The sequence below is a fragment of the Galeopterus variegatus genome, unplaced genomic scaffold (genome assembly GCF_000696425.1).
Source record: "Galeopterus variegatus unplaced genomic scaffold, G_variegatus-3.0.2 Scaffold7027, whole genome shotgun sequence".
Taxonomy (NCBI): Eukaryota; Metazoa; Chordata; class Mammalia; order Dermoptera; family Cynocephalidae; genus Galeopterus; species Galeopterus variegatus.
The window spans coordinates 83,758-93,051 of NW_007733138.1; the positions used below are offsets into that span (position 1 = coordinate 83,758).

At 56.5% G+C, this 9,294-nt stretch overlaps 1 protein-coding gene across 2 annotated transcripts in view; it reads left to right on the top strand.

The window, feature by feature from the left end:
* Positions 1-9,294, top strand: part of APBA2 (amyloid beta (A4) precursor protein-binding, family A, member 2) — a 71,065-nt gene that overhangs the window by 53,406 nt on the left and 8,365 nt on the right. For both annotated transcript variants that reach the window (XM_008591548.1, XM_008591549.1), the window contains exons 8-10: positions 1,915-2,094; positions 3,903-4,115; positions 5,771-5,890. In XM_008591548.1, the coding sequence (XP_008589770.1) occupies positions 1,915-2,094; positions 3,903-4,115; positions 5,771-5,890 (513 nt within the window). The remainder of the gene's footprint in view (positions 1-1,914; positions 2,095-3,902; positions 4,116-5,770; positions 5,891-9,294) is intronic.

Sequence of the window (9,294 nt, forward strand, 5' to 3'; positions counted from 1 at the left end):
CCAGAGGGGAATTTTTTTTTCCTTTTTGTCTTTTTTACTGACCGGTAACGGGATCGCAACCCTCGGTGTCGTGCCCGTACCGGGGACCGGCAACGGGATCGCAACCCTCGGTGTTGCGCCCGCCCCACGCTCAGCCAGTGAGTGGAACCGGTCTCCACATGGGATCCGAACCCTTGGCGGGAGCTTGCAAGCAGCTCACTCTCCAGTGCGCCACCAGGCGGGCCCAGAGGGGAATTTTTAAAAATTACCCCCTCCACAGACAGCTGGCTGGGGCGTTCTTACAGAAGGACTTGAGGGTGTCTCAGGAACCTGGAGCAGGAGGGAAGGGCCCCAATATTTGCATGATCATGAAATATGGTGCAGAAACTGTGTTTGAAGACAGGGTTCAGACGTGGGGGTAGGGGGACAGTCGTGTTCTTCCAAAGAAGTTGAAGTCAACTTGAAATGCTCTTAAGCAGTGACACATTGCTAAGCGAGGACATTTAAATAGTGCACACGTGTTCTTTCCACTGAATTAACAGAGGTCAGTGGGCATTTTGTGTGATTGAGGGCTTGAGAATGTGCAAGAGACCTGGCACATGGGGGTGGGGGGGTGACAGTGTGAGGCAGGATGCAGGCCAAGTGGTAAACGGTGACCGGTCAGCTGGTGGGAATGTCGCCAAGGAGCAGGGAGCAGAACGTGCCTCCGAGGTGGCAGCCCATATGAATGGTTGTGGCAGAGAGTTCAATTGGAGGACACCATGGTGGCCATGATTTTCCCAGTTCAACAGGAGACAAGGCTGAGGGCAGAGGGGTGGTGAATGGGGCTCTGGGGTCTTGAAGGAGTGTGACACTCACAGCGGTGGGGGGTGAGGGCCCTGAGCAGCTGCCCAGAGGGGATGACCCAATGGGGGCTCCATCCAGGTGGGCACTGCGTGGGAGCAGGGCAGAGTGGAACACCCAGGAGAAAATAGAACATGCCCCTCTCAGAGTCTCAGTGTCCCCTGTGCAGTGGAGCTCAGCTGCTCTGGGGCTGAGGCAGGGAGGATGAAGCCCACAGGGCGAGGTGCTGGTCCCCTTCTTCTCCAGCTCCTGCAGGCTGGGCCCAGGTCCCCAGCTGTGGACACCTGCAGGCATGGCTGTGAGCAGGAGTGGGCGGGGGCCCTTGTCTGAAGGAACTGGAGTGTGTGCCTCAGCCAGCCCCAGAGAGAGCCCTCAGGAGATGGTCCAGCCCAGGGTGAGGGGGAAATGGGACAGCAGCTGGCAGGAAGACACCAGCAGCTTATGGACTGTACCCAAAGGAGGTTCACATCCCCACGGAGCCAGGCTCCCTTGGGCTCCTCCCCAGGAGCTTCCATGCTGTGTGTGGGGTGGGGTGGGGTGTAAGCACAGGGAAGGAGGGTGGAAGAGGGGTCCCAGAGAGCCCAATGTGGACTCCACGGGCAGTGGGGAGTGGGCTTCAAGTCTGGTGGTGAAGGGGTCCAATGCCCTCAGACCACCCTTCCCAGCCAGGTGCTCTTCATCAGGTGAAGACAGAACCAGAGGCCTTAGGGCATCATGGCGTCCACAAACCCTAAGACCCCACATCCTGGCCGTCCCATCACCCCAACCCCTTAGCCCTCACAGAGGCCCTACCCTCCCTCGTCCTGTTCCACCCCCTCCCCCCCATGCCAGCTCCACGTGTGTCTGGGTCAACGGCGCCACCTGGTGGCACCTGGGCCATCGAGCAGCTCAGGTGGGAGCAGTGGGGATCACCCCGTGCAGCCCGAGGTGGGATGTTGGGGGAAGACAGTTTCCTCGTGTTCTTTTAAAGCCAAGCAGGGCCCCTTGAAGGCTTTGTGCACGTCCTGCACCCAGCCCCACTGAGAGCCCTCGCTGGCCCGTGGAGCCTGTGCTGCGTCCACGCCCGACTCCAGTGGCGGCTCCTCCCCGCAGGCGCAGCTCATCGCCCAGTCCATCGGGCAGGCCTTCAGCGTGGCCTACCAGGAGTTCCTGCGGGCCAACGGCATCAACCCCGAGGACCTGAGCCAGAAGGAGTACAGCGACATCATCAACACCCAGGAGATGTACAACGACGACCTTATCCACTTCTCCAACTCGGAGAACTGCAAGGAGGTGAGTGGGGGGCGCGTCCTGTGGCACCAAGCTCGCTGCCTCCTCATCCCACTCACAGCTGCCTGGATGCACCGCCGGCTCCTGCCTTGGGCTGAGCACTTGTGTGTGAAATGAGGTGTTTGTAACAAAGAAGCCAATTACAATCAGTCTTAATGACCTTGAAAATGTGCCTTTTAATGCTGTGGTTATCATCAACAGATGCTTGGCACCCAGGAGATATTTCTGAAAAGCATGCAGGAGGTATCTTAAAAACAGGGAACTTGGGTGCTCTACCCCGGGGGAATTTGAGGCTGCCAGGGCTAGAGGCCTTAGCAGGACCCAGTAGCTTCCCTCAGAAGTCTTGGAAAGTTCTTCTATGACAGAGGAGCAAAGACCCTGAGGATGGTCCATACCTAGACAGGGCTAGAGGCCTTAGCAGGACCCAGTAGCTTCCCTCAGAAGTCTTGGAAAGTTCTTCTACGACAGAGGAGCAAATACCCTGCGGATGGTCCATACCTAGACTGCTTGTTGAATGACTGAATGACCTGGCTGCTAGTTAAGTGAATGAACGAATGATTCTGGCTGCTTGTTGAATGACTGAATGACCTGGCTGCTAGTTAAGTGAATGAACGGATGATTCTGGCTGCTTGTTGAATGACTGAATGACCTGGCTCCTAGTTAAGTGAATGAATGAATGATTCTGGCTGCTTATTGAATGACTGAATGACCTGGCTCCTAGTTAAGTGAATGAATGAATGATTCTGGCTGCTTATTGAATGACTGAATGACCTGGCTCCTAGTTAAGTGAATGAATGAATGATTCTGGCTGCTTATTGAATGACTGAATGACCTGGCTCCTAGTTAAGTGAATGAATGAATGATTCTGGCTGCTTATTGAATGACTGAATGACCTGGCTCCTAGTTAAGTGAATGAATGAATGATTCTGGCTGCTTATTGAATGACTGAATGACCTGGCTCCTAGTTAAGTGAATGAATGAATGATTCTGGCTGCTTATTGAATGACTGAATGACCTGGCTCCTAGTTAAGTGAATGAATGAATGATTCTGGCTGCTTATTGAATGACTGAATGACCTGGCTCCTAGTTAAGTGAATGAATGAATGATTCTGGCTGCTTATTGAATGACTGAATGACCTGGCTCCTAGTTAAGTGAATGAATGAATGATTCTGGCTGCTTATTGAATGACTGAATGACCTGGCTCCTAGTTAAGTGAATGAATGAATGATTCTGGCTGCTTATTGAATGACTGAATGACCTGGCTGCTAGTTAAGTGAATGAACGAATGATTCTGGCTGCTTGTTGAATGACTGAATGATGAGTAATCCTAGCTTCTTGCTGAATGCATGAGGCAGTTTTCTGAGAGAGTGACCTCTGAGGTGAAGAAAAAATAGAAGGACGTTTCTAGACAAGAGCAGAGGCAGGGGGTAGGGTATGGGCACTGAAGTCAGGATATTGCTCTGGCCTCCGTGGGAGTGGCAGGGTGGGGAAAGCAGGAGCCGGGACACTGGAGCAGTGTTTGGGGCTGGGGGATTCAATGCTGGGTGTGGGAAGAGAAAGAGTCTGTACTCCCAGGTACCCAGGATTGCTGGGAGGGCCCAGGGAGGGTTTGGGAGGCAGAGTGGGGCAAGGCTAGGGGTGGGCAGGCAGGCCTCTCAGCCCTAGTCCTCTCCTGGCTGAGATGATCAGCCTTGGATCCCAGGGCAGGGCAGCACCCACCAGGCCAGTGTCAGGCCCGTCCTGCCCTGGGCACTCGGCAGAGGCCCGGCGCCCCGTCATAGGCCCCTCTCACACTGCTGTTCCCTTGCAGCTGCAGCTGGAGAAGCACAAGGGTGAGATCCTGGGTGTGGTGGTCGTGGAGTCGGGCTGGGGCTCCATCCTGCCCACGGTGATCCTGGCGAACATGATGAATGGGGGCCCAGCCGCCCGCTCGGGGAAGCTGAGCATCGGGGACCAGATAATGTCCATCAATGGCACCAGCCTGGTGGGGCTGCCCCTCGCCACCTGTCAGGGCATCATCAAGGTGGGCACACTAGGAGTCCCTGTCCCGTGGTCACCCCAACCCCACGTCAGTCTTCCCTCACAGTGTTATGATCCCCACCTGACCCACGAGGAAACCGAGGCCCAGAGAGACCAGTACTGGCCGGTGAAAGCGTCAAAATTTGAGCCCAACATTATACCACATCACTAAAATCAGAAGAGGATCCAGACTACCCCAGGAGTGGGGAGGGGAGGTTGAGTCAGGGTGACCAACTCATCCTGGTTTGCCTGGGACTTTCCCAGGTTAGCAGTGGAAGTCCCACTTCCAGGAAGCCCTCTCAGTCCTGGCACAGTGGGAGGGTTGGTCACCCGATCATCAGGTGCTCAGATGCAGGTTTCCATAAGTACAGGAGGCCGCTCTGACTGTCCGACCCATGAGCTTGCAGCTTTGGGAGGTGCTGAGCTGCCTGTCCCTGGAGGGGGTCAGACAGACAGGACACAAGCAGGTGGGGTTGGGAGCCTTCCCAGCCAGCCATCCCAGGAGCAGTATCCAGGCAGCAGGCTCTGCCTGTTGGTGGTGGCTCACGTGACCCGTCTGTGGTCTGGCCTGAGCCCTCTGAGGCTGCTTCAGACAGACAGGACACAAGCAGGTGGGGTTGGGAGCCTTCCCAGCCAGCCATCCCAGGAGCAGTCTCCAGGCAGCAGGCTCTGCCTGTTGGTGGTGGCTCACGTGACCCGTCTGTGGTCTGGCCTGAGCCCTTTGAGGCTGCTTCGGTCCTCACCGCTTTGGTCCTCACCGCTTTGTGCTCTTAGTGCTGGAGGAACCAGCTGGGTTGTTCAGCCCGAGGGATGAGGGGCACTCCTGAGGCAGGAGCATCCTGTGATCCGGCTCTCAGAGCTGGCCCAGCAGGACAGTGCACAGCCACAGAGACAGCATGGGAGAGGCCTCGACGGGCTGCCCGGATGGCTCAGTAGCCAGAGCCTCCCTCCCAGGCTGCAGCTCCCCGGGGCTCTGACAGACTCTGTGTGCATGGGGGGTCCCCGCATCTCCAGGCAGCTCCTAGCTGCATCCAGGCTCATGTCTGGTCAGAGGAGCGAGCTGAGGCTGCAGCCAGGTTGAGGCCTGGACCCCTCCCCCTGCCTCCTTACCCCCACCGGACTCCAGAACTGGGGCCTGGGGTGCCCAATGACAGTTCTCTCCAGGCCCGAGCCTTCAGCATCCTACCCACACACAGATTCGCTTGAGCCATTGCTCCCTGCCCTGCAGGAGAGTCCATCATTGGAGGGTGTTTGGTTATATGGAGGGTGTCCCCATGTCCTTCCAGATAGGAAGTTATCCTGCATTCAGTATGGTGACAGCCCCTCTTGTGAACCCCTGAGGGTGACCCTGGTGCTGTGCCCATTGGTTCTGTATAGCGGCACATGGAACCTGGCTTCTGGTTCTCAGAGTGGCTAGTTTATGCTCAAGTCAGAGGATGCACCAGAGCACAGTGGGCCACGGCACATGCTGCCATCCTGGGTCCCCCACAACCCTCACAAGGGGCGAGGTGATGCTTGTACTCCCTGAACAGGGGGACACCAAGGCCCAGAGGTGACTGCCCACCTCTCCCAGAGCATGCTCCCCCTGCCAGCCTGCAAGGGTGTGCGTGCAGATGACTCCAAGGCCCAGCCTATGACTCCTGCCCCCATGCTCTTCAGGGCCTGAAGAACCAGACGCAAGTGAAGCTCAACATTGTCAGCTGTCCCCCGGTCACCACTGTTCTTATCAAGCGGCCAGACCTCAAGTACCAGCTGGGCTTCAGCGTGCAGAATGGAATCGTGAGTCCACTGTCCCCACCTGGGGCTGGGGATGGCCACTCCTCTCTGATGGAGCAGGCAGTGCCCAGCATCCTGTCAGGACCTGGCCATCAAGCACAGCTGCCAGGAGCCAGGCCACACGGGCAGGAGCTTTCAGGCAGAAAGGGAGGGCCAGGATGTGGCTATGGAGTGGGTCGCTTGAGCCCTGCCTCAGTACCCTTGTCCCGGCCGTGAAGGGGAGGTGGCAGGCTTTGCCAGTCCCTGCAGCTGGGACACACAGAACTAGTCATGGTGTCAGACTTGCTGCTGAACAACCAGCTGTTCACTCATTCGTTCATCCGTCTACTCATTCTTTCACGTGCTCTCAGCCATTCAGCAGACACTGTGAAGTTCTGCCCTGGGCTGGGCTCTGTGCCAGGCATTAGGAAGCGGAAGGCCTGCCTGGAGGAGGTGACGCTGGGCTTGAGTGAATGTTGGTTTGCCAAAAATGTCTGCCTGTTCCCCAAGCCAAAGTTCTTCAGTCCAGAGCTCCCACCTTCTCTTTGAGCTGTGCTTGGCTGGCATGGGTTCTCTTTCCTTTGTTTATCCTCCTGCAAATGTCCCAGAGAACAGAGATGTGGCCACTAAATGGAGTACAAAAGAAAAGGGCCAGCAACACCAAATTGTTTAAACCAGCCCTGAGTATGGAAAGGCCAAGGAGGAGAGAGATGGTGGTGGGGGTGGCATGGTATTGAGGTGCAGGTGGGGGGCATGTGTGTGCTCACCCACAGGCAGGGGGAAGACAGTAGGAGAACATTCTGAAAAGACAGCTACAAATGAGACAAAAAGCTTCCTGTTGTCACCTGGTGAAGCAGTGTATACAGAGCCTGGGTAGAGGCACATGGCTTGGGCTCACAGCCCATCTCTCCCTTCTGTGTTAGGGCAAATTTGCTGCTATAACAAATATTCCCCAAATGTCAATATACTGAGAGTTTATTTCTCATTCATGCCACAGTCCAGCGTGGGACGGGGCTTTGCTCCACACAGCCACTCAGGGGCCCAGGCTCTTCTCCTGCTTGGGTTTTGGAGGTCCCTCTAGGTGTGTTGTCTGACTGGAAGCTGAAGGAGGACACAGACTGCCTAAAAGAACTTGCAAGGGTTTTCAGGGTCAGGTCCAGATATGGCTCTTGTCATTTCTGCCCCCATTCCTCTGGCCAGACAACTTGGTCACACATCCCACAAAACATGAGGGAGGCTGGGGAAGATGGTCCAGCTGGTGCCCAGGACAAAGAGGGACAGGGCCATCTAGCCAGTGTTGGCTACACTTTACTAGCTGTGTGACCCTTGGCTAGTTACTTAACCTCTCTGGGTCCCCTCAAAAGGGGGCTGTGAAGATTAACTTAGAAAATCTATAAAGTATACGAAGATATCCCAGGGGAAGGCCCACTGGTCCCAGACTCTGCCGAGGGGGATGGCCCGTTGGCTCCTGGACCCAGGCCCCAGTGCCCAAATGAGTCGTTTGTATCCCACTTGGGACTTCTGTCTGGGACAGTGCACCTGCCCTGCCCGGCTGCTCAGCACACACATGAGCTGGGCAGGAGCAGCCACCCCAGTGCATTTAGGGGCTCTGCAGAAAGCCAGCCGGGCCGATGCCTGGAGCAACTGTGAGCTGTGTGGATGGCATGGGCTGGGCCCTGTGATCAGGGCTGCGAGGGGGCTTCTGGTCTGCCCCCGACTTTGTGAAGTATCACCAGGTCTGTCTGTGTGCCTCCCACCCCGGCAGCCCCACGAGGAGCCCTGCAGTGCAGTGTCCCCAGGTCCATCTCTTCCTACTCAGCAGCCTTGTGACCACATAGCCTTTCCCTCCTGAGTGGCACTGTGAAGCCTGCTGTCCTCCTCCTGTACCTGCACCCAGCCCAGGGGCAAGTGGGCCTGGATTTGTGGTCTTTGCTATAAAATGCTGCTCAGTGATGGTCCCTGTCACACTGGGAGCCCTGCAGGAGGGGCCAGCTTTCCCTGCCTGCCCTGTGATGGCCTGGGAACTGCCCATTCATGGGGTCTGGGAGCACAGCCCTGCCCAGGACAGGCCTGATGTCCCCTCAGACTGCTCCCCTCCCCCAAACAACAGAGTGAAGCATGGGGACTGGTGAGGAAGTGGGGGCACAGAGAGGCTTAGGAACTTGCCCCCGGTCACACAGCCTGTGAGGCCATGCGGGACAGTGGCAGGAAAGTAGAAGAGGCGAGGAAGGGGGGGCTCTGGATTGTGTTTCATGGGGGCTGGATTAAGGCAATTCGGGAAGGAAGGGGAAGCCCTGCAAAGTCCAGGCACAGGGCCATGAGCCTGCCTTCTCAGAGACCAGGAGAGCTGGAGGGAGAGCGGGGGACAGGGAGGGTGACAGTGACGAAGGCTCTCCCTTAGCTGCCTTTAGGAGAAGGAGCAGAGGGCATCTGAAGCAGCCTCCCCACAGATGGGGGACGGATGGGTGTGAGTGGTCAGGGGGCTGAGGGCACCGAGGCAGGAGGGGCTTCTCGGAAGATTTGTGGGGTGCAGAGTCCAGGGTAGCAGCAGATCTTGGCCCTGTGGGGCCTGGAGCTGGGGGGAAATAATGCACACTTCTAAAGCCAGACTCCCTAGGGCTGTCCTCCCTGGTCATGATGCACAAGAGAGGGGTCCTGACTGGCCCACCCAGCCCTGCCAGAGGGGCCTGACCTGGTTCCCTGTGCTGCCCCGCTGGCCCCCAGCCTGAAGTTCTTGCTCCAGCCAGCCTGGGACAGCCAAAGGGCTACTTGCATCCTCGGTGCAGGCCGGACAGTGGCTGGGAAGTCCTCTCAGTCTCCACAGTGCTTGACCACGTGGTGACCATGGGCGGGATGGTGGGGACACCTGGCCAGGAAAAGGCATTTGTCAGCTCCTCTGCAGACCCACTGCGGTTTTTTGCCTGAATTACTACAGAAACATTTCCTGTGGCAGGTGGCAGGGTTTAATGTGCAGAGTGAGCAGTTAGATGAAACATGTCCCACAATTGGGGTGGTCTCTGTAAATCTGGGTGCTGGACAGGGAGGGGCTCTCCACACAGTTGTGTGTGTGCTGTCTCTGCATGTGTGTGTCTTTGCAGGCGCATGCCTGTGCCTGTGTGTGTGTTTGGATGGGTGTGTCTGTGCCTTGTCGCAGACCTTAGCACAGCCTGTGCTGTCTCCAGAACAAGGGGCCTGATGCGGCTGAGCAGCTGTGTTATGTTGTGGAACCCACATCTCCCCACTCCCCTTTGCTTTTAGCCTTGACTCTCCTAGGACATCTATTTTTCTTTTCTTTTTTTTTTTTTGTTTTGTAATAACTGTGGTAAAATACATGCAACATAAAATTTACTGCCTTAGCCATTTTTTTTTTCCTTTTTGTCTTTTTTCGTGTCCGGCAACGGATCACAACCCTCAGTGTCGCGCCCGTA